Source organism: Lissotriton vulgaris, chromosome 12 (genome assembly GCF_964263255.1).
Source record: "Lissotriton vulgaris chromosome 12, aLisVul1.2, whole genome shotgun sequence".
NCBI classification, from domain to species: Eukaryota; Metazoa; Chordata; class Amphibia; order Caudata; family Salamandridae; genus Lissotriton; species Lissotriton vulgaris.
In genome coordinates, this window is record NC_141700.1 from 59,594,562 (window position 1) to 59,620,617 (window position 26,056).

At 43.0% G+C, this 26,056-nt stretch overlaps 1 protein-coding gene across 3 annotated transcripts in view; it reads right to left on the minus strand.

The window, feature by feature from the left end:
• The window catches only part of PIAS4 (protein inhibitor of activated STAT 4), a 150,651-nt gene that overhangs the window by 102,577 nt on the left and 22,018 nt on the right, over positions 1 to 26,056 (minus strand). For all 3 annotated transcript variants that reach the window (XM_086947090.1, XM_086947092.1, XM_086947091.1), the window contains one exon: positions 25,083 to 25,521. In XM_086947090.1, coding sequence (XP_086803216.1) covers positions 25,083 to 25,521 — 439 coding nt within the window. The remainder of the gene's footprint in view (positions 1 to 25,082; positions 25,522 to 26,056) is intronic.

Sequence of the window (26,056 nt, forward strand, 5' to 3'; positions counted from 1 at the left end):
TTAATCAGGAGTGTGTGCCACAGTTTGGATGGTAGGAACATAAAGGATCTGCCTCCCTATCTAGCGTAATAGAATTGTGGGACCTGCAATAGTCGAATGTTGTTTGACTTGAGCAAACGACATAACTTGTATGGGCACAGTCTGATTGGAAGGGCCTTCCCCAGCAAAAGGCCCTAAATGCAAAAGTAAGGGCTTTAAACTTGATACGATTAATAACTGGCAGCCAATGAAGGTGCTTCAGATGAGACAGACTGCCGAAGAGACACTCTCAGAATCAGTCCTGCTGCTGTGCCTTGAACACTCTGGAGTCTTCAAGTTAGAAAGGAAGGGAAGCTCAAATGAAGACCAATATTGTTTAAAAACAGGGAGGTTACCAAGGTGTGTACCACCACTTTTATGTAACCCCTGGGACCAGGTGCAGCAGATTCTTCTAAGATTTGAGTTTAGTGAAACAAACTAATGACATTTGCTTAATTTGAGCAGCAAAAGTGAGTAGTGTCAAATACTATTCTCATAATCCTAGCAGAAGTGGGACCTGGACGGGGGATTGAGCTCCTCAGGCTATCAGATGCAATATTTGGGGGGGGGGGGGGGGGGGGGGGGGTTGTTTTCTTTGAATCGAGTGGTAACAACTTCTGTCTTATCTGATTCCTGCTTAAGGAAGTTGGCATCCCCCCAGCCAACTCCCTAAAGACATTCTTCAAGCTTGGTTAGGGCCTTATCTGAATGCTCCTGAAAGGACTGCAAAAAGGTGAGTGTCATCCGCATGGGATACCACCTGCACATCCCAAGATTCAATCAGCAGAGCCAGTGGTGCCACATATAGGTTAAAGAGGGTAGGACTTAAAAAGTAGCCCTGAGGAAGTCCATATAGAAGGGGACGAAAAAGGATAAGATGAACCCTTTGGGAACCATCCTCAAAGATTGAATTCAAACAGAGGAGAGCCCTGCCTAGGATGCCTGCCATTCTAAATCTGTGTAAAAGAGTGGCATGCAAGACTATCAAAATTCTGCAGATAGGTCAAGCAGAACCTCCATACCTGAACGTCCGCAGTTCAGGTTCTCCGATGTACTCTGTAACCTCCAAAAATGCAGATTTGGTGCCAATGCCTGACCAAAATCCAGATTGCGTGTCATATAGCAGGCAGAGATTCTAGAAGAGAAGTACTCTCTACAAGATAATTTTCCAAAAATGTCGAAGCGCTTCTTTATGTTTAACATTGGCTTTAGGGCAGTAGGTCTTTCTCCAAATTTGTTCCAACTTTTTAAATGGGCCTTTCTCTTTCCTTAATGAGGAGGTGAACCAATGGGCTGAAGGCTCAGTCCTTTTTGGCACCTCAGGTTTTAGTGGCGCTATAAGGTCAAGGGCACTAGTGATCCATTTGTTGAAGTTACACATCGTACCGATGATGCCAGTTAGGAAGTTTATCTGGCTTTCCTGATTCAATAATCCTTTAAAAGAGAAATGGCCTAGAAAAAGGTCTGACCCGATGACACTGCAGGTCAAAAATGCTGGGTGGGGAACAGGACCAATTGTGGGTGGTTCATGCCTGCCAAGGTGAGACTGAGCTGGACAGCCTGAGAGCATTTACAGTTGTTCAATTACAAATAAAAACGATCCCCATGAACACTAGGATTAGTGTTTGGCAAGGATAGTTGAGCAATGATGTCAAGCAGTTGAGGAATACAGCTATTTGGAGTGCCAGCGGTCTATAAATCAGAAGTACTGAATTTTTTTTTTTTTTAAAGGGTGCCACTTTAAAGCTAAAAATAAGCTCCTCAATGTTCTCTACTGTCAACAATGGGGTAGCAGTTCCCTCGAACTAGGCCCTAAATAGAACTGACACCGCAAGCCATTTTTTGCTTGTTCAGGGTTGGCAAATACAAGGCGGAATGGCGAATGCAAAATTTGCGCTGATGTTTCCTTCAACTAGGTTTCTGTCAGAAATCTAAAAATCCCAATTATCGGATAGTAGATTAAACACAAAGAAATTTTTCTGGAGTTTTCAACAGTTGAAGAGACATGCCCTGTATAAAGGCTATTAACTGTTTGCAAAAGGCACCAGATCTCACTAGTAATTTACTTGGGTGGGGGGGGGGGGGGGCAAACCCACAATATTCACAAATGTAACTTTTTTTGCCATGGAATATTCAAGATTTGGAGGGAGGCAAATCCCATTTCTTAACGTTAAATCACCTCCATAGAATAGGCCCTCACCCGAGGGAAGAGCGTGATCGTGGCTGGCATTGGATACGATCCGGACGCAGACAGGCTTGCCATTGGAACGCGAGTAGGAAAGGCTGCATTAAGTAGGCTGCCTTAAGTGAGGAGATAGGGAAAGAAGGAGGGGTGCCAGCCAACCCAATCGGTAGATCGCTGACCAGACAAAATGGCGTCCTTGCGGTGACATGCAGCGATGGAAAAATGGCACATCACAAGACCAAGAGCAGATAAAATTGGTGCCCCAATGATCAACAAGCATTTACAATGCAATAGGTCTCGCAGCATAAAAGTTTGAGTTACTGGCATTGTAAATAACAATGCTTTGCATTTATTTTTTATTTTCAATTGGTATATAAACATAGTTTGTGAATGGTTAGCTGTTGCTTATGCTGAGCAAAGTTGCAAGTAATATAGAGTGCTAGTATTGCTTGCTATAAGCATGCTGATTTAAAGCGCTCCGATACCTGCGGGTAAACTTTGCGCTAGATAAAAATGAAAAAAAATAAAAAATAAAAAAAAGCCTACCTGTACCACGTTCGTTCTTATTCTGCGATGGCACATATCTCTGGGTCCCTGTACTTATTAACTGCACCCGGCTGTGGGAAAACCTCCATGGCAGGAACAACGTGTTGCGGGGCAGACACGGGCAATGTAGCCACTGTCCTGTGGCTGCACCGCGGGGTAACAGTGTAGGGGCAGGCAGGCAGTTGGTAGTGCTGTGCCATAGCAGTGTAGTTCTCGGTGTATGCTGGGCATGGGGGTTGCTATTGGCTGACAAGAAGTGGTGAGGAGGTGCCGGTTCTGTATGCATGCTTCCTGATCTTAGGCAGGCGACAGGTAAAACAAGGCAGTACTAAAGAGACACTACTAAGCCTTTTGACCAATGAAAAGCCACAGTTTACAGTTATATTTCTCAGTCCGTTATTAGTAGTCACTTTATTAAAATCGTACCACGCATGCGTGCACAGATCCTTGTTCTCTTTCCTTCTTTAACCACATGCAATGTTAGTTTCAGTATTTCCACAAGCAGAAACTATTTCATAGGGAATTTTTTTTCTAGTTCAACTTGAAGAAATCATGTTGCTTCTTTATAAAAACTTCATTTTTGTCATTAAAATGTGTATAATTACGCAAATGCGCTCTACATTTATATTTATACCCCAGTCATTTCAAGATTAACACAAATTAGTTCCCAGTAATTGCAACTGAAATAAACCTCTCGTAACTATAGCAACACGTATTTTGGAGTGCTGCCTGTTCTCTCTGTTCATGTTGATACCGGGAGGCAGCAGACAGACCTTCAGACGGTCACTGTCAGCTTTATATAATAAGAATCCTGAGGTTGAGGGCAAAAATAGAGAGCCTGATAGGGACCCCTCTCAGCACCTACCCTGCCTTTTAGAACTGCTGGTGCTGAGCACTGGCAGGACCCGGACCACTTAAAGGCCTGCACACTTGTATGACTCAATGACTGTATGCTATGCTTGTGATGTAAGCTGCTCTGACAGTCTATATTGGGATAAGTAGCACTATAGCATACATGCCACCAGTCCCAATTCAGGCGGGATACTATCGATTTCAAGGCTAGGCTCCCACTTTCCGATTGCTGCATGCGGAAATCGGATTCAGAAACCGCATCATGATCTGCTGGAAACAAGCCAAAATTAAAATGTTGACGCCAGTCACACACGCTCCTTGGAGGGGGAGATTACGGCGTGTGACAGGCCTCGACATTGTTTTTGTATGCATTTCGTGAAAATGCCAAAAATAAAGAGATTAGAATTCTGTTTTTGGTTGTGTTATTATACTGCCAAAAATGAAGTGCCAATAGACCCGGTGCAGGCAGATTGTCTTTTATTTCAAAATAAGTTAACGGGGAAAATACATTCTCCTTACTGTTTTTTTCTATCTTCCACTAGCCTGTTTTAAAACGTTGGTATGTATTAATACAAGGCTTGGTTTGTATTTTCCAATCGCCCCTACTCTGAAACATAATAGGAAGACTGGGTGTCATGCCGCTGTGCATGGCTAGAGGGCAGCAGTGTTCAAGCAATGGCACTAAAAAGAAGCTGAAGCGCCGGTAACAGAGGGGAAAGGCAGCCGAGCTTGGGCCACCTCTTCCTGGAAGGAATGAAAGGTGGACTACGGGTGATTTATTTATCTGGGGGAGGAGGACCACTGACGCGTCCTGCTCCCTTATCGAAGCGAGGTGGGGGAATGGCACAAGCGAGGAGGGGGATGGGGGGCACTGACGTTAAAGGTACAAAGAGCCCTTCTTCCCATCACTCCCACCAAGTACGCAATTTGAATTTCCCGTCTGTGCACAGAGAGTGGGAAAATCACATGAAGGCATAAACCACAGCACGGGGGAGGGGCACGAGCCGCAGTACCCTAGGGGCCTATCTCGAGCGGGATGTAGAGGTGAGCTGAGGAGAGGGTAGACGGGAGAGTGCGTTGCTATGCGTGACAGTATTCGCCAGTGCTGCATGCTTTGCACGAAAGGGCACGTGTACCACCAGGACGGGTACAGGGAAAAGAGAAGGCTAAGACGGAAAGAAATGGAAGGTGAAGAAAGGGAGATGACAATTGGAGATTTTGCCCAAAAAATAAATACGATTTTGTTATCCTTACGAGAACACGCACAACGGAATTCGACATGAAGCTGTAAACATGACATGTTGGCACGGAGTAAAAACAGCATAACAAAAGAATTCCCGTGGCACATGACATAGTGCATTTATCTTAGAACCACTCAGATATAGACGAGAAGAGGGTAATGTAATTACTTTATAAATAAATATAAATAAAGCAAATTGGTCTTTCCTATCCAATGTGAGTGGCGAGCAGTTGGCCTTACCAATGTTTATCTGTAAGTATTGTTTAAGAAGTAACATAATAAAAAACAAGTTGTGAATGAAAGAAGGGACAGAGAGGAGGAAAGGTGGGAGGGAACACGGCCTGGGTGAAGCTGGCTGGGGAGGGGGAGGAGAAATCCAAGTAAGGCTGTGTGCGGGGAGAGAGAGGGGAGGTGCTGGAGCTGGGGAACAGATGGCCGTGAAAGTTAATGGCCCAAAAGCGCGTGCCTGTGGCCACGTGAACTCGAAGAAAACCGCACCAAAAAACCCTTGGTTTGACGAGTATTTTGAGCACTTGAATTCTCTCTATTTTCCATTCCTTCGGAATGGAAAAGGCAAGACCTAAAAATGATCCTAGCACAGAAACAATATGTTTAGGAGTGCCTTATATTTGCCATGAACAAATAATGCGAGTGTTCTAGTTCATTAAAACGAGGTGGTGAAGCTACAGTAGATCAGTCTGGAATATACGCTTACTTCCAATAAATAAATATTTCTTGCTACCTTAGATTTTTCTTGCATGGTCATTCTAACTCAGGCAAATCATGTTTAACTGTTCACTGGGTTGTTTGTTATGTCCCAGTGTGCTGCATACAAAAGCAATATAACTTCAATGAAGAGGGTAGTTCTTGGACAGCGTGGAGTTGGAAGGCAACAGCTCCAACATGGATACATTTTTTAAATCTTCATGTGTGAAACATTTTGCATGCTGAGTAAAGCATGGACCTCAGCCGCAGCCTGCCAGTGGGGCTGTATACAAGCTCCAGTTTATGAAGCTTGTTCTGGCATCCGAAGTCTGATTCAAGCAGAAGGAATCCCTTTCCAGGATCACTATTAAAAATAATGTTTGTAGGACAAAGACTAAAAGCACCACATGCCTAGAATACCTTAACAAGCAATTCAGAATCTGGTCCGTAGCTCAATGGCACTGAAGATGGTCCCCTAAGCACCAGAATAGATAGACCACACAAATCTCCAAGAGAAGGTGTATGTCCCACAGTTATAAACAAGGAATATTATAATGTTTGAAAAATGGGTTTCACAATGCGGATCTTTATTCCATTCGAAAGCAAGGCCGACTAGTGTGAGGCAAGCTAACGTGCAGCTGAGGTACAGAAAGGCAGGCTACACTTCAGCTATAGAATAGGCACTTTTGCTTGAACGCCGTGTGCCTGGCCGTTCATCTGTAAACTATAGTATACAGAGCTAATTCAAAAGGACCACAAGTGTGTGCCTTGGAACCAAGCACAGACCGATCGCAAGAAAGCGGGAACATGCCTGCATCCACTCTAGAAGGCAAGGAGGTCCTCATAGAAGCACCTGGTCAGAGTTCTAGCTTTTTCAGGATGAAGAATGATGCTTGCCTTCAGACCAGCGAGCCAACAAATGGATTCTGAGAGTGGTGAGTCAAGAAGCCAAACACCACCACCTGAGCTAAAGAGATGCCCTCCACCATAACACATAGATCCAAGGGCCTTAAAATTAATGCGAGACAGAGCCAGCTTGCATCAATGTTCCCAGAGGGCATGGGGCAATAGGTGAGTAAAAGCACCAACCTGGGCTCGAGTAGAAGGTCCAACAAAAACACCACTGCAAAGTGTAGACCAAGCCGTGTGCAATATATAAAGAACTTGAGAGAGGTGGGGATTGCCAGGAAAAGACAAGGGAGAAAGGATGGATAGCAGCAGTGCAACTCGCAATTGAAGGAGGCATGATGAACACTGCTGTATCAGGATAATAAAGTCCTGATGTTGAAAAGCTCCCACAACCAGAGCATGACCGCCCTCTGAAAAACAAACTTGGAGAATGAAATGCAGGCCCAGAGGGTGCGACTGAAGGTGCCCCACACCTTCAGTTTACGTACAGCAAACCAGATTGTTACAATGATGCAATCACATGCTTAACAAAATTCATATAAGACTTGTCCAGTTGACAACATTGGAAAATCTATTTTTAACTAATAAGAATATCAAATTTTTATCTACTGGTTGCAGCTTATTAGAAGGATTTTTGTCACCTTATGGATGCTAGTTCATGCAAGAGACCAAAGACAACTAAGATTGTGTAAAAAGTATGAGACATGGAAAAATCACCAGCACCCTCTGCTGAGAAAACGGGTCCAATGTCCACTAAGCACCTGCATTAATGGAAGGGCTTTCAAATGTCTTTAAAATTCAGTGAAAAACATGAGTATATGAATCTAAACCAAATTTGCCAAAAGAGGTTTTGCGTTAGAATTTTTCTGTCATACCTCTCTTTATTCAAAAATTATTTCTTGCTGGATTTTCATTCAGTCTTATAAAACACTATAAAACTCAAAAAAAGGTTTAGAAGGTTACCAGGGGGGGATCATGACTTGGTTTGTGATCAAAAATTATTTTTTGTATGACTTTTTAATGTTGCTGTCCGTCAGAGCAGAAGACTCAGATTAGGATGAGGAGTTCCTTATACCAGTTTGCAGAAGGCAACCAGTTGAAGCAACTTTGTTGCAGTAAAGAGAACACCTATTGGTATTAAAAATGCATTTTAGTTCCATGCATATTTTGTACATTTAGCAAATATACGATTGATTTTTAGAACTTTGGAAAAGCACGAGCATCTTCAGGAAGGAAAGCAATGTATGGTGCCAAAGAGGTGGAGGTTCAATGACAGTCAATACAAGGCCAAAGTAACAAGGCTGGCAATATCAAAGCGGATACATTTTACAGCAGTTTAGTGATGAGGCAATGTAAGAGCCAGCAGGGATTATAGACTTAGAGGTGGACTGGCAAAGTGGTGCAGGTGTAGAATGCAGATAATATGTATGAGCTGTATGGTTTAGCAACATGGACACAGGAAACCCCAGTAACCATGAGTTAATGTCACAGGAAAGGGAACCAGTACAAGTTTGTGCAGGGATATGATGTGTGTGGGCAGGGGACATTCAGATGTTCGTATAAGATGAAGACTTTACATTACAATTTATAGCTGAAGGAGTACGTGTCCGATATATTTCAATAAACTTGCATTTTAAAAACACTTAACGCTATCATTAATGTTTTTTTCTCTCAAACAACGTGTTATAGGACTTTTACTATTTCTAACAGATTTGACCTCTTTCTCCAGAGAAATGTGTTAATATTTCAGCAGATTGACACCTTTCTACTTATATAGACTCCTTTTTTTGGAAGAAGGCAAATGCCGTAGAATCCGTTAGACATACAGCACTGAGGGAGAAGGGGCTGAGAGGTTCCCTTAATGGATAGCAAAGGCCAGAGTTCGGGCCAGCATCATCAAGAATTCCTCAGGAAGTAGAGGTAGAATTTAAGAATGGCAAGGATGGCTCCTAGACCATGTCTAGGTGAGACAAATACCAGAGAAACCCAGGATTTAAAACAAATATTTGGAATGCAAGTATAATTAAAACAAAAAAGCCTCAGGCCAATAATATCCTTTCCATGGACTAATCCACCTAACCAATAAAAACAAAACAAATTAAGCATAACATTGTAGGAAAGTGGAGTATAATCCTGCGGGTTGGTTAGGCTTTACTAAGCTATACTCTCACAATACCCCAAATAGTTTTTTGGGAATCACACTAATAAATCCCTTGCTCAGTCCTATTTTTTTTTTTGTCCTCATATATGCCACCAGAATATATATGCTCTAGATGGGTCTCGCTGTTGCCTCTTATACTGTTGTTTTTCGAGTCCGCCATGGAAAACAGTATCATAGCAGACAGGGGTTCCCAGAGGTAGGCTGCTTTCCTTATCCTACTCCTCCAGGCCTATTTTAGGCACCCTAGGCCTGGTGGAGGACAGGACCGACACAACCTCTGGCATAATCACAGGACTGCTCACCTATTTATCCAGACCATCAGTTTAGACCAGACATTCCCGTGTTCTCGCTGCGGCCAGCCTGATCCATTTTACACACTTCCATTAAATACTTCAGACATACTGCAAATCTAGGGGGAGCCGCTGACTTCCACTCCATGCAGATTTGTCTCCTTGCGATAACTATTGTGTAAAAAATGAATTGAGTATCCAAACTCTTGATATTATATTCTTTCAGTAAACCAAAGAAGACTAATCTGCGAGAACATGTAATAGTTATTGAAAGTACATCCCCCAAAAAATCCATTATCGCTTTCCAGTAGTTTTGAATGACTGGACATTCCAAAAAAATGTGGATATCATCAGCGGCATTATGATTACAACGGGGACAATAATAGTGGTTTCGTGTTATCTTATGCAGTTTGGCCGGAGTCCAATAGACTCTATGAGCCGTAAACAGGTGGTTGCGCCTTAAATTAGCAGGTTTAATTAGCCTCTGTGAAAGGGAAAAGGAGTCTAACCATGCCTTACAGACTTCTTCAGGGGGCTCAGCTATACAGTTTCCCCATAACTATATTATCTCCAAGTACAGTTTACTCTCCTCTTCTTTGATCATTAAATTGTACCAAAATGATAGCTCTTTTACCCATTTCCCCCTTCTGCCGATTGCATCAAGAATATCTGTATCTTCCTCCCTTTGCATGTTTTGACTGGACCACCAGGCGGACAACTGGTAGTATTTAAACCTAGTCAACTGTCCCTCTGTAAGCTGTACCAACGTGTTCCAACTCACTAGGCCCGAATCTGCCCAGAGATCTCCCCATTTTTTAAACCCAGCTGTTTTCAGGGGTTGTGATAGTTGATCCTGGAGGCATTGAGGTGTACCAGGAGAGTCCCATATTGGGGAGTGTGTGTGGTAATAGGGAATATTGAATGTCTTCCTCATGAACCCCCAATTTTTTAATGCAGTCTGTAAAATTTTAAGGCGAATTTTTAAAAAAAAATTCTGGTCTCCAAACTTGAAAATAAAGTAATCATGGTCATAAGGCAGGGCTCGACAAATCCGCTCGCATTTGCGAGGGAGAATGGATGAGGACAAGCTATTTTTAGGTCCTACTCGCCCTTTCTGGCGAGTAGGAAGACAAACTAACTTTTGTCCTCTGTCTTTGAAAACGGAGCAAAAATGACAAGTTAACAATATTTAAAGGCATTTTTATTGCTCACAAAGGGACTGAGCAATAAAGATGCCTTTAAATCTTGTTAACTTGTCACTTTTGCTCCGTTTTCAGAGACAGAGGTCAAGTAGGTTGCAGTTGGGTCGAGGAGATTTTCCAAGTTACTAGACCTGCAGGACTAGTACAATTTTTCAGATTTGTCGAGCCCTGCATAAGGTGAATCAGTTAAGGCTTGAAACAGGCGGCCCTGTGATGATGCATCCAGCTTGTTTGCAAGAAGCCTAAAGTTTTTAAAATGAAATGCATGACAGTATGAAAAAAGGTCAGGGAGGGCGAGCCCTCCTGTTTTTAAACCCCTCCTCAGTTTCTTCCATGCAATTCTTGTTGACTTGCAGGCCCATATAAAGGATCCAATTTTACCCTGTAGAATGTTAATGTCTTTCAGTGAAAATGATAAGGGGATGCAGTTAAATAAAAAGGTCAATTTAGGAAGAATTGTCATTTTAATAAGGTTGACCCGACCGTAGATATTTAAAGGCAAGTTCCCCCATCTTGTTAAAGTTTTATTAATATCTTTAACCACCTTTTGCCAACTGAGTGAAGTGGTATCTTTTAAAGATTGAGTTAAGTAAATTCCCAGGTACCTCATGTTCTGTTTTGCACCAACTATGTGTGTGTTGTTATTCCACCCCATGATCTCTGTTTTATCCTTATTAATCTGGTACCCAGAGAGTTTCCCAAATTCCTCCGATAGAAAAAATAACCTTGGAATTGCTGCAGAGTGATCAGAGGTATATAAAAGAAGATCGTCAGCGTACAACGCCACCTTCAAAAGCAGATTTCCAAGCCGAAATGGTTGAATGATATTGTCCTCTCTAATCCCACAAACAAAGGGCTCCATGTAAACATCAAACAAAAGGGGGGACAGAGGACAACCTTGCCTGGTGCCTCCAGATATGTCAAACCACTCAGATAAAATTCCATTGACTAAGACCTTAGCCTTTGGGCAATGATATAAGGATCTGACCGCCTCTATAAAAATTTGGGGGAACCCGAAAGCCGCCATTGTGGCCCATAGATACTTCCAATTGACCTGATCGAAGGCCTTAGCCGCATCTATGGCTACCAGCGCCAGTGGGAGATTTTTAGCATTAGCATAATCTACAGCCCCTATTGCTTGAAACGTTAGTTCTTTTAACTGTCTCCCTGGGATAAAGCCTCTCTGGTCAGGGTGGATTACGGATTTTATAACCTTTGATAGTCTAGTGGCTAAAATACCTGAGTAGATCTTCATATCCGAGTTCAGTAATTAAATAGGTCTGTAGGACTCTATTCTTTTCAAGTCTTGATTTGGCTTGGGTATAAGCGTGATGATGGCTTCTCCCCATGAGGAAGGTATAGAATAGCCTTGGATCAATAAAAAATTGAAGAGTTCCCTTAATGGAGTTATTAATTGATCTTTATTGTCCGAATAGATCTCCACTGGCAACCCATCAGAACCTGCAGCTTTCCCCCTTTTCATTTTCTTCAATTGACCTAAAATTTCCCCATCTGTTATCTCACTTTCCAAGTATGCTTTTTCTGACTCGGACATTTGCGGCAGATGTTTTATACTCAACCAGGATTCTAAATCCGCCCCCCGTAGGATCTTTATCTTCCGTGTAGAGACTCCTCATAAAGGACCTGGCTTCTTCTCTTATCTCTGCATCTGTTTCTATCAAATCTCCTCACTGTCTATGTACCAGGGCTTTGATGTTGTTTTTCGTTCTCTCTTCTCTAGCTTTCCAGGCAAGGAGAGCTCCACACTTCTCTCCATACTCAAATTTTTTTAATCTGCTGGACTCTCATTTTTCTTTAAGAATTCTTTCATCCGAAATTTTTAACTGGAGCTGCAAGTCAACAAGTTCCTTCTCTAACACATGTATTTCTCTGGAGTTTGTTAGAATTGCATTTTCTAATTCGAGATCCTTTCTAGTTATTGCTGCCAAGTCTTCCTTTCTTTTTATACTTTTTCTCTTATGGTACATTAAAGAACATAAAACACCCCTCAAGTAAGCCTTGTAAGTTTCCCATTCTATCTGGGAGGAGGAGGATCCTGAATTTATTAAAAAGAATTCTGATGTTTTGTCTTTAACTACTACTTTTATCTGATTATCTAATAGAAATGATCTCTCCAGTGTCCACCTTGGTTTTGGTGAAGTTATATTCAGTTTAATTACCAATTCTAATACAGCGTGGTCCGATAATCCTGAGGGCGTGAAAGAGAGATAGCTAATGTCTTTGAGAAGGTGTTGGTCAACTAAGAAGTGGTCTATTCTGGAGTAATTCTTATATTTTTTACTATAAAAAGTAAAACCTGGTTGAGATCTGTACTTTTTTCTCCAGACATCTACTAGAGTAAAGTCTTTCATTGAAACATCCAGGAAGGCAAGCGATTTTAAGGGAGCATGGTATTTGGCCCTAGAAGTTCTATCTAATTTTTGGTCGAAGACCAGATTAAAATCCCCACCAAGAATTAGAGGACCAGTTGTCGTAAATAAAGCTAGTTCTAATTTGGAGAGCGGAACCGGATTGTCCTCGTTAGGACCATAGTACACTGCGATTGTATATGGGGTAGTTTGAATGTATACTTGTGCGACTAGCCACCTACCCGATTGATCCGTCTCAAAGCTTCTCAAGCTTATCCCGCTGTTTGCTCGAATTATAATAGAAACTCCCCTAGTAACACCTAATTGCCTGGAACTGATTATATCCTGAACCCACCTACACTTTTTAAAAAGAGAATCACATACTGCTGCCTCCAAATGTGTTTCTTGTAGCATTATAATTTGGGCATCCAAATTTCTTAAGAATTCACAAATTCTATTCTGTTTTATTTTTTCCCCTATACCATTGATATTCCATGACAGAACCTTAAGCTTATATGGATTGGTCATAATTCTAATGTACGCTCGTACCCATCCATTCCTTTATACATCAAACAATTATTTATATATGAGGATTTTTTTATTTTTTTATTTTTCCCCCTGACTCCCCCCACCCATTGAACACCTCCCCCCTGAGGAACCCCCCCATCATACCTGGCGATGACTTCGCCTTTTGGAGCAAACGAGTGGTGCCCTTGACCGGTTTACTGTATTCGAGCGAGACCAATTAAATTACAAATAAATCTTCATGTCCCCTATTTATCATACAGCCAACTTATACAATCCATTGTTTTTTCAGATTCTCCCCCCACCATTCCCCTTTTCTTTTTATTTTTTCATTTCCTTCCTTTTTTATTTATGATTTTTTTTATTTTTATTATTTCCTTCCTTTTATTACTTCTTCCTTGAAGTGCTCAGCTTATCTATCTGGTCCTATTCCTCCTGCTCACTTCTTATTCGGTCTAAAAGATTGTCGACCTCTTCTGGCTGTGTGAAACTATATGTCTTATTTTTCCACATAATCCTGAGCATAGCTGGAAATCTCATCTGGACATGTGCTCCCAATGACCTTAAGACCGGCATTCTAGTGCCCAGCTCCCATTGTCTTTGCGCAGTTTTTACACCAATGTCAGACCTGATACGGTAAGGGCTGGACTTATAACGTAAATCTGTTTTCGTAAGGGATCGCCCTAGGATAAGCTCTTTAACGCTGTATGTCTGAAAGTTTATAAGTATTTTCCTAGGAGTTTTCCTGTCAGTACGCCTCTTGTAGGGGTCTCTATGTACCCTCTGGATTTCTTCCTCCAAATTTATATCCGGACGATCATTTAAAACACCGTCCCTCAAGAGTTTACAGACAAATCCCTTCAAGTCCTCCAATTCTTCCCCTTCAGGTATTTTCAAGATCCTTAGGTTATTCCTCCTAGCATGGGTCTCCATCCGTTCAATGTCCATAACCAATGATCTATTCTGGGCTTTAAGATGTTCTATGTCTTTTTTATTTTCGTGTACCGTTTTGTCCAAAGCAGCCGCTTCTATTTCAAGTCTCCCTGTACGCAAAGTGACCTCCTCTAACTTAGATTCTAGCACATCGAATCTGTCCTGTATTGTTTTTTGATTGGCTTCCGATAGCTCAAATTTCGACATCATGTCGCCTCTCAGGGATCGAAAAAGGTCCCCTAGTCAGTCACTTTCCTGCTCGCTTGAGTCTGATTGGTTATCTTTACTTGCGTGCAATCTCCTAGTCTCCTCTTCTGCCTCCTTAGAGCTGCTTTGTGCAAGTTTAACTGTTGCAACCTGACTCTTGGGTCTGGTGTCTTGGTTTCCTCGCATTTGATCTATTGAGGGAGCTTTATTTGAGTTAGCCGAGGTTTCTGTTATACTTTCAGCCTCATCCGCATTTTCCATATTGTCTAGGTTTTCTAAGACCCCGTATCTGTTTATTAAAGGAGTAGAGCCGATATTGCCCTCCAACTGCACTGCGGAACGCTTAGCCTGATCCAAGACCTTGAAGAAAGATTTTAGGGATGGAGTACTTTTTACCACTTGGCCCTCATGGGATACACCTTTGAACTTTTTGACTGAGATAGTCTTTCTTTTTACTTTTGCAGGGGGTTAATGGCATAGGTCTCTCTCTCTTCAAATTGTAGAGCCCCTTTCTCTTTTAATCCTACCCTGGATCTAAGCTGATACCTATTTCTTCTTACTGGAAGGATGTGCCCCTGTTTTACTGAAATTGAGCTGATCTCAACATTGGCTCGCTCTATAGTCCTAGATGTTACTGCTTCTGTTGATTCTTGCCCACCTAACTCAGGAACTTTCAACAGAACCGGCTCTTGCGCTGTAACTTCAGTGACTTCAGTGGTCCTATAATAATCTGGAAGACCAAGCTGCGTTTGATCCATGCAACCCCCCCCCTCCCAGTAATAAGCCCACGAGTCTCTTCCACTCTACTTCCCCTCTCCCCGCACTTTGCTGCAAGAGAGTAAAGTTTCTTTCTCTCAAAGTCTGTTTTAATAGGATGTTGTTCAAGTGATTGTATTACTAGGCTTCCGAGTTTAATTTTGAACAGTGCAGAGCGAAATCTGCTCCATAGACATAGTCGGCGTTCTTCCAGCATAAATGTAAATGTAAGTGTGCACTAAGTGTAAGTGTGCACTAGTCTGTGATCCGACCAGCCTTAGCCAACTGCAACCTCAGTAAAAAAAAAAAAAAAAAAAAAAAAAATAGGAAGGTGGTCTGTAGATTTTCTGTTTTCTATCTTCTATTACTCTTTTTTTTCCGTGCAATAGTATGGTGAAAATGTGCAGGGGCTGCTACTGTCAACTACTGTCAAAACCCCCCCTGAATATCTCCTTACCGCTGATTACTGCTTTCCACTTTCGGCGCAATGTCGATTTTTAAGGCGTTTAAGCGTTTTAAGGGATGAGCTGCAGACCTACAGACACAGCATGCGTCTTGGTTGTCCACCTCCGTCTCCGTCTGTGCTCGGCCTGTAGAGGCGTCTCCTCTCACGGGCCGCGAGCCGCGCTGATCCGACCCAGTCCTGAAAGCCCGGCAGGTCCTAACACCGCAGTACTTCCTGAGACGGCCGTGATTCCTCGGGGAAAAGAAGCAGAGGAGGGGGCTTAGAGTTACCGTCAGCGGTTGCAGGGAGAAAAACGCGTCAATCGCTCACCTAGACGCGGGGAGACTAGCGACCTCTCGCTATCGTGCTGCACTCATTTCGGCCATCCGGACACCACGGTGCTGCCGCGACCGGCTCTAGCCCGCCGCCATGTTCCTCGTGGGTTTGTCTCCGCTAACACACCTCCCACCAAAGATCGTTGAGGTCAATTGATGACGAGGTTGCCTGGGCAGCAGATTTTTGTGGTTTGTTTGAAATAAAAACCCTTGCTCAGTCCTGGCAGTGTGGTACGGAGCAATCAGGCTTTCCTAGAGGAACATTTGTTAAGCATTTCAGAGTAACAACATGGACGATAAGTAATTGACACACCTCGGATGAACTCGGAACCGTTTTATGAAAAATAAAGTAGATATAAATTTAGACACGGGGCTGACGATGAAAGCCCAGATCCTGGGGGTAACCGGTACCTGCTTCGGCCTTTTAAAAATGTTGCGGAAGTTTCTGCCTCTCTTGTCCGAGGAGCACAAGAGGTTGACAGTGCAGGCCCTGATAGGCTCCAGGTTGGATTATGCCAACATTCTTTACCTGGGCCTGCCAGAGTATCTGCTGCAGAGGCTGCAAGTTGTACAGAACGCGGCGGCTAGGGCCATCTTTGGCCTTAGTAGACGTACCAGCGTCTCTGGGTTGTTGGTGACGCTACACTGGCTACCCATCCGCAAACGGATTGCCTTTAAGGCTCTGACCCTTGCCTATAAAGCGCTCCATGCCGTGGGAGCTAAACATCTCCAAAAGAGACTGACCTTTTACCTTCCTACCCGCTCGTTGAGGTCGGAATCTCTTCTTTTGGCGGCTGTTCCGCGCGTGAAGAGGGCCCGCTTAGGGGGTCGCTCCTTCAGTCTTCTGGCTCCACAGATGTGGAATTCTTTACCGCTCTCTTTGCGGGGGGCGACTACCCTTCTTGATTTTAGAAGAGGTCTCAAAACCTGGTTGTTCTCGCAATAGGTCTGCCAGTAGCTCTGTTTTATTCTGTTGATTCCTCTCCTCTTTTATCTGTGTTGTGTTATTCTGAAATCTGTCCGCTTTACCTAAAGCGCCGGGACACTCTTTTTGAGTAACCGTTGCGCTATACAAAAAGACTAATAACATAACATAACATAACACCAGTACAAACACAACTGGATAAGTATAAACAGTTGTGGATTTTTACAGGGAAAATAAATCCGTGCATTTCACGGTTGCAAAACGAGAACGTTGCAGTCAAAGGGAAATCACACTAGTGGCAATCAGTCGGTCACTTACAGGTCGAGTTCAGTGGAAACCACTGGGTGACAAGGTGATGCGGGTCCCAGGACCAGGGTCAGTTAGTTGAATTTTACCTGGCTCGTTGGGCCTGGGTGAAGAGTCGCCGTGCAGAAGCGGGAGTTCGTGGTTCGCTAGTTTTACAGGTTAGACGGTGCTAGTGTGGAAACTGGGGCAAAAACTCTGCATTGGGGCCCCTGAGGAAGCAGATTGAAGAAGCTGCGGGGTTCCCTTGAGTAACAGCATCAAACAATGGCAGGGATAGTCCTGTTAGCGACCGACAAGCCTTGGTAGAAGCAAGCTCAGTTACTTTGATGTCCTAGAGTCGGTGGCAGAAGGGGGGGGGGGGGGGGTTCTCCTGTAGCTGCCTGAAACTTGGTGGAGGTCAAGACTGTTTCCTACAACTCACTAGACCAGTTACTTTGGGCGATCCCTCCACAGGTCCTATGGCAAATGATTCTTAGGTTCTGGAGCATGCTTTGCCTGCAGGCAACTAGTACCTCTAGTCCAAGGGAGTTCTGTTGCATTTGGCTCTCAGAGAGGCTCCTCTTTCGTTTGGAACCAGTTTCCGGTACGGGACAAGTTGGAGTGCTTGCCACAGGTGCAGAATATTGTGGCTTTGCTTTGTGCAGGTCCTGAAGTCGCAGACTATTTGCATGTCCATCAGATCTGAGGTTCTAGTGCTGAGAGAGCCCATTAAATCCTAGATTATGGGGTTCTGGCTGCTAGTAGTCAATCGGCTACTAGCCCCAGCAGATAATCTGTCCCTAAAGTGACCACTTCCTGTGGAGGGTTTCTTCAAAGAAGCCACTTAAAAAATATATAGAACCCTTCTTCGGATGTACAGACCAGATAGTCCACCCCAGGGGAGTGAGAAGTCTTCTCGGGGCATACTCCTCCTGAGTGACTGACCCATGTTTCTGCCTCCTGAAAGTTCACACCTCCTAGCAGGAGGTCAGATTCCCGTCTTCGCAGCAGCAGCTGTAGTCTGTCAGCCAGGGCACACTAAAGACTGGGCAATTAAGTGGCAGCTCCTCCACTAAGATAGAGTAGTAGCGTCACCACACCGCTTTTCAGCAGTGTAAGAAAAAAAAAAACACGTTAAAAAAAAAGTTTGTTGCGGGCATGGCGGCTTTGTGAGGCAAGGGTGGTCTGCTGAAAGAGCAGCAGAGGGGAGGAGTTTTTTTAAATTGTGTGCATGAATGTTTGGCAGGCAGTCTCAGGCTGGCCAAACATTCATTAGCACATAGCATGTTCTCCACCCAGGCAACATTCCAGCCTGGGTGGAGAACATGCCCAGGACCCCAGTCCCCGTCTGAGCGTCGAACCACAGTGCTCACGGCGCTCAGATCACTCACAACATTGCATTTGGAGAACATGTTTGTCAAGCTATCTTTTTCAGATGTCAACTTGCAACAAGTTGACACAAAGCAAAAATGTCTGAATGAATAGACATATTACATACAAATCCAACATAATATGGGCCAGTGATCCTATCAGTAACCAATGTTCCAGACTCATTCCTAAAGGTGACTCGGGTGTTGAATCATAATATCTACTTATCCAAGGGGCAAGATGTTTCAAAAATCTAGTACTGTAAAAAGAAACAGCAACTTTTCCATTTCCTTGCCAAGCACTGAGGTGACAAATGATGGCAGAATTTCATTACATCAGAGCTACGAAACTAGTCTCAGTTTAAGCACGGATCCAATTCCCACCTTTCCGCAATTTACAGGAAGTATGATAAACAGCTGTGAACGGATACATTTTGTGAAAATGTATACCTTTGAAACGGGAGCCACCATCAGTTACGCAATCCGAGCGAACAGTCAACTGCATTTCCTTACAGTGATTGCACAATTAGTAAAGACTTTGTTAATGAAACATATAAACAATTTGGACAACATTTACAAATCTTGCCGGAGTAGAAAACAATCCTGCAGATGGTCGATCCCCTCTACAAAAACCAGGTAGTCCATGTGCGGCTAGGCCCCTACATCTCTGAGGCGGTGGGCCGAGGCACCCGGCAGGGATGCCCCCTATCCCAGTTACTGTTCGCGCTGGCTATCGAACCCCTGGCGGCAGCCATGCGGCAGACCCTCGGCGACGGAATTCCTTTGGGCGATGAAACCCATCAGGTATCACTTTATGCAGATGACCTCTTGGTGTTTGTGAGGGATGTGGGATGCATACCGGAACAACTAGCCCCGTTGCTGCGTAAGTTCGCAGATGTCTCAGGCTCCGAGTAAATGCGGGCAAATCCTGCCTTTACGCGATTGGCAGAGGGGTAGAGGATCCGGGGTATTGCCTCGAAGGCACAAGAGTCCAATGGAAGGCTGACACCTTTAAGTACCTGGGTATCCAGATCTACCACCAGCCGGCTGACTTATTTGACGGGAATCTAGGACGGGCGGTTGCAGAGCTTAGGTCCCAGATATGCTTGTGGTCCACACTCCCGCTGACAACCACGGGCAGAGTGGCCTGTGCCAAATTGGTCATACTTCCGACTCCTGTACTATTTTGTTAATCTGCCTCTATTCATCCCTGCCTCCTTTTCTACGCTTAATGCGGTCCTACGGGACTTCATCTGGGGTACGTCCCGGCACAGGCTGGCGATGGTGAAATTATTCCTTCCCACAGATCTGGGGGAACTAGCCGCCCCCTGCTTCGAACATTACTATCTGGCCACACCGCTCCAATGGTTCGCCCGCTGGTTGGCAGATAGGGGCAGAGACGATACAGCCACAGGCACGCTAGAGCGTGTAACCAAACTCTTCCACCCTCTGGCAGCACCTGCGCGACCCACTCCGCTACTGCCGGCAGTGGCGTATAAATGCCTTGTTCCTCACATGTAGGGTGCTCCCATACGAGCTTGCTATACCTTTGGAGAGCTCCCATTGGCTGCGAGTGGGTCCTCACACACTCCATGCTAGAGCAGTGGAGGGAGGCAGACGTCCAGACGCTTGGAGACCTTTACAGAGATGGAGCACTACAGGCATATGAGACGCGGGTCTCTGAGGACAGGCTTCCCCCCCGGGGGGGGGGGGGGGGGGGGTTCCTACTACATCACTCCCTAGTTAACCATGCAGTACCTCCACGTCATGGGAAGGGGCAAACATCTGGTCCGCTGGTTGGCTGCGTCGTTACGGACGCACACAGCGCCCAGTTTGGCCCCTCTCAGAGGTAAATGGGAGCGCGACCTGGAATGGTCGCTCTGACAAGGAGTGGGAGAGAATCCTTAAAAGCCCGGTGCGCATTCCCAAAAACGTGCGCTTTCGCCAGATACAACTTTACGTTGTTCATAGAGCCTATCTCACACCTGAGCTAATCAATAAGTATTTCCATCGCTCAGACGCGTCATGCCCCAGGTGCGGTGAGATGGTGCGGGACTCCTCTACCTCCTGTGGAGCTGCCCTGCGCTGGGCACTTACTGGAGTGCAATCAGCGAGCTGCTTAGGAAATGCACTGAGATGACACAACTGAGTCACTGTGACCCCAACATGTAATGTTAATATATATGTGAATGCTTAATTGACGTGCCCAGATAGCTGTGCTGCAATGGTTGAAGTTCCTACTGTATTTTGAAACCCTAAATTGCCAATAAACAGATTTGACAAAAAATGAAATGAACTCATTGTTCTTGATGTCAAATAATACATCTTTGGGTCAGGCGATAGGGATTCTACATCCTGGAGGTCAGCATACAAACGATCCAGGAGTGCATAAGTTGGAACGAATAATGAGGAATCACAACGTTACAGCATTCCACTATCGACGTAGGGTGAAATTTCGAGAACCCAGTACTATTAATTGCACGGTCGTCGTAGACACTCCATTTTTTCCAGGACTGGCGTCCTATTCACTCAAAGGATAAACTAGAGAAATGCATGTGAAAATTGCACACACCACAGATCTGTACGGAATTATTATGACAAAAAGATTATGTTGAATTAGTGAACGGTCTTTCGACGTACGGCAACCCTTCATTTGAAAAGAGCTGAGGGGGCCCTACTGAAATATTGTGGGAAGAAACGAAGTGATTAGGTTTGCTTTTTGAAATGTTAAGCTCTTGCATAAGGCAAAAGGTGATAGAATCACCCCCTTTAAATCCTGCACAGATTCTAATTCATCAAGGTAAGAGCAATCATTCTAAAACAATTAAATTAATACGGATTGTGTTTATATTGGATCAATAATCTGACAAAAAAAATAGTACATATTCCAATTATTCAGTGATTCTAACAATTTAGTTAAAAGCACACACGCTTCTAAGCTGTTTGCATGTTCGATCTTCATAGGTAATACATAACTCCAGCCCCCTCACATCAAAGAACTGTGGCCACCATAAACAAACATTTTGTGGTTTGGAAATCGAGCCATGACCTAGTAATGCACAACCTAACTAGTACATTTGTATAGGATAATATTCCAGTGATGTATTTTGAGGGAATAGTTGAGGATGGGCCCAGAATAAATATTGCAGGTGGAGAGTTCAATTTTACCCCATTACTCTATGCATTTACCCCAAAAAAAACAACACATTTTATGGCATGTGACAAAGATGTGTATAATATCAGCCGAAGGAAGACTACAGCAAAAGTCTTGTTGGCAGATTCAGCTGAATAATCATAGGAGTATATATTTCTTGGAATGGTGGGTTTTTAATTTCAAAAAATTTACAGCTTTCAACTGTCAAGGGATGATTGTCCCTACCCAATATTCGATTTCATTTTTCTTCTCCTTAGCGGACAGACTTTCAAAAGTCTTATCTATTAAGCACTCTTGGTTTTTACAGCCACTTCTTTATTCCCAAAACATAAAGATATACTTTGGCATTGGTCAATCCTTACTTTCCCACATTGTTACAAGATTTATTTGTGGTATAATGGTCCAAGTCAAGCGTACAACATGTTGGGCAGCTCTTTGAAGGGAACTGCCTAATAACTTTCTAGGAAATCCCAAACTTAATAAGCAATATCTGACTTGGAATTTGTTTTAATACATTCATGGGCAGAACTTCTTAAGGCAATCTGAGGAGAATTTTAAATTATCGACAATTCGGTTTATCAAATTGCTTTTTCTTCCTAGAGGGAAACGTCTGGCTATGCCAATTGACAATGTGTGCTTCAACAGGCTTATAATTTGTTGTTTTGGTTAATAAATGGTTTAACGAGATTGACACATTTTAATAGACATTGAAGGATCAAGTATAGAATCTTCCTTCCTTAACAAGTCATTTTAATCATGACCTCAATTTAAAGTTCTTGCTATTTAATATGTAGTTATATGCTACAAATTTTTCAGATTGAGATTTGCAAGAACAAAAATAAAAAATGGCAGTTGTCAAAAACACAACCTCCTAAAATAAAAATAAACAAGCATTGGCATAGCCAATAGGTCTCGCCTTTAGGACCTTATAAGTGTTAAGTTATCCAGCACAATATCTTTGGTGCAACATCAACTGTTGCATGGCTAAACACTTATAAGTTCCCAAAGGTGAGACCTATTGGCTATGCCAATGCTTGTTCCCAAAGGTGAGACCTATTGGCTATGCCAATGCTTGTTCAGTGTACGATGTCCGTAACTGGCAGCTTTGTGATACAAATGAAAAATGTAACGAAACGTGCAAGATCTGGAGACGACGACACGTGCGTTTGCAAAACCAATAAAAACATTTGAACAGTCATATTACTGACTATCTTGTGACGCCTCCAAAAGAGAACCATACGCCACTGTCAAGTGCCTTTTCTGGTCAAATCAATGGAAAGGAAAAACGATCCCCAGAGTGAGTAGAGAGGAGAACTGGACCTGGTACAAGAGTGAAACAAATGTAAGCAACAAATCCTGACATTAAAAGGAATTCCGAAGGAACTCGGAATAAGATAACCAGGAGCGCAGTGGTGTCTGGTGGCAGCTGACAGTCCATCTATGCTTTCACCAGACCATCGCAAATACAAGTGTCAGGAAAGGCGATGGATAGATTATCAGAAATGTTGGATAGGTACACAAAAAAAGAACACAAAAGCGTATGCCTCGTGCTGAAAGTTTAAAAAACAAGCATTGGCCGCACGGCTGTGAAAGTGATTGGGATGCACTTACTGACATGTGACGGAGGAAAGACAGATGGCAGCTGCACACGTGCGCGTAACCACAAGCTTAAGGCCAGCAAAAGCGTGTGGGTAGCATTTTTTAAACCCACTTACTAAATGTCTCGCAGAGCAACGCATGTGCTGGCTCAGGCGAGACCTTAAAAAAAAAAAATTTAAAAAAAGAATTGGGTCTCCATAAATAAACATAGATGCTATCTTCACTCACACACAGAATTGGTCACTATAAAGCAGATAACCACTTGAATGCCTGAATACTAAAAAAAAAAAAAAATATATATATATATATATATATATATATATATATATATATATATCTATATCTATCTATCTGAACAGGCACATCTTCAGGTTCTTTTAAAAACATTCAGGAAAACTGCAAAATGATTTGTGCTCCAAGAAACAGATTAGATTCAGATACCACAGAGTAGATTTGTAAAAAAATAATATGCTAGCCCTGATTTACCTTGGGTTTTAAAGAGAACAAAATCCCTTCTGCAGGTGCAAGAGGCAGATTCAGAGTCATGGAGACATGATTTATTCTACAGACGTTTATAGCAGAAGATTAAACATCTGTGCTGGGAGATTATGGGAGGTATTTGATGGTAGAAGTGACAACGGGGAAGGCTGCAAACACCCACAAAGTTTAAGTTTGTGTATTAACATATCGTAACAGTGTTATTTCAAACCCACTCCCCACACCTACAGTTGGTGGTTACAATGTTTAATGAGTGAGAACTCCCCGACTATAAATGCTCAAAACCACCATTTTTGCACCAGAAAAAAAAATAATAAATCACAATGAAAAGAAGAACCAGGATGAGCTAGAAGACAATTAACCAGACAACGGCTCCTGCAAATTGTCCACACTGCAACAATCTTCATGTCTACACGTAGGACTCGTGCATAAGATGCAGAATTCAGAGTTACATTTGAGCATTATCGCAGCTCGTTAAAAGTTAAAATAGACTAAAATCACAGAAAGAAAGAAACCATTTTTGACTGTCGCAAATAGGTTTGTGACTATTCTATTTTGATACCTATTAACAGAGAAGATTTTAAGTTGGTTCCCCACAGCGATGTGTCACAGGACTTGGCCTAAATAAACTGGCAAATAAATGGAGTAAGACTCAGGTCGACTGTTGAGTTTGACTTTGTAAATCTCAATCTTCATGGCATTTGTGAAGCAGAAAGACAAAATGCCATTAGGTCTAGGATACTATGGGAATAGAATTTCCGTCAGAATGTTGGATAGATCAACATTTAGAGCATGGGTTTAAAGGGAAGGCTTGAACACTGGGTGGTATTAAAACTGAAGTTTCAAATATAAAATCACTAATGCGATGGCAAAAATTGAAGCTACTACAACGTCAGACCCTTTGAAGGGCCTCTGAATGAAAGTGCAAAAAAAAAAACTTCATTATGTTTCAATTTGCTAGTTCCCACACCCTTCCTGTACCAGTGGAGGTCAGTAAAATTAAGAAGCGGAGAACAGCTCTGTGCTCAACATTACAAATTCACTAGCTCCAAGCATATTTCTCCCTGAACACTGCTGCTGATCTCCAACCTAAACAATACTGCTGATCTCCAATCCACTGCAAAATAGATTAGCTGGGCGAAAAATCTAACTGGCTGCATTCACTCAACTAAACCACATGTAGTAAATGATGTTTGCCTTTATAAATACTTGGACAGCTAAAACAATTACAAAATAATGCTATACCAATAAGATGCACCCCAGGTGAAAACTTAGTGTGGCAACTTCAATAAATACGAACATTTAAGTTTTTTTTTTTTAAACTATTCTTTAAAACAGTTGCCAACCTTATACATTACGCCACACTGCTCAGTCACAAAGGTGTCAGCACTTTGTTAGAGGAGAAGCACTAAGAACTTTAACACCCTCTCTGCCTTAGAACAACATTCAGCTTGACATAAAAAAATAATTAAAACAGGACTTGATGTTTTTGGCTTTGAAACAAAACAGGTGAAACTGCCCCCCCGCCAATCAAGAAAGCATCTCAGGCTGAAAACGCTGTTACAGACAGACTCACCCAGCTCAGTTGGCTTTAAAAGTTCATCCACGACATCAAAGAAGGGAAGTTTCATCAGTCGTACTTCTGCTTTTGTCACTTTGGGAGGAACTCTTCCTAGTCCATTTAGATATTTGCCATACAGTACAGGATAATCCATGTTGGGAGCAGTTCTGGGGGCAGAGCCACCGTGGTCATAAGTAGGATGTATGGCTAGAGTTTCTGGGGATCTGTGCCCTACCGACGGTGGTGGTGTAGTCTGTTGTGCTCCTTCAGAGCATTTCTTGGCATAGCGGGTCTCATAGAGTTCTTTTATTTTCTTGAAAACATCTGGACTGCAGTCAAACTGGACCAATTGTAAAGCACGAGTGACTAGTTCATGTTTCAATCCACTCTTGCTGCGACCAACAAAACCCAGTAATACCTGAAGGTCAGAGACCCGAAAGCTCATCACCATATTCTGAAAGAAAGGGGGTGGGGGCACAAATACATTAGGTCAGTAAATAAAACCCAACTGATTCTCACAATAGCTCAAATTTTACAAACTAACCTTCAAAAGTACATTTCATGTGCTTGGCATGAAACGTCTGTCATGCACATCTGAAGCATTAACTATAAAATATGCACCAAAGGGAAGGATTCCCCTATACTACAGATAATGGCAGGTTCCAATCTTTGGTTAGTCTGTATTCCTACAAACTAAGTAAATCACAACATTCAATCTCTGCATCATTTCACAAGCAGGCTAAGGTGCAACAAATTGGACACATCCTTTGCAAGTCAAGATATAAACAAATTACGTTAAGAACTTGGAATTAAATAACAGGCGAACCCACTTACACTCCACTCATCTACTTTATTTCCAGGCACTAGAACAAATGGGGCACCAGCATCAACGCTTTGAAGAAAGAGGTAAGCACATCACATTAACTGGTCACCATTTTAACAATGACAAAATGTTACAAACTGGAGCATTGGCCTTCATTAGACTTTCC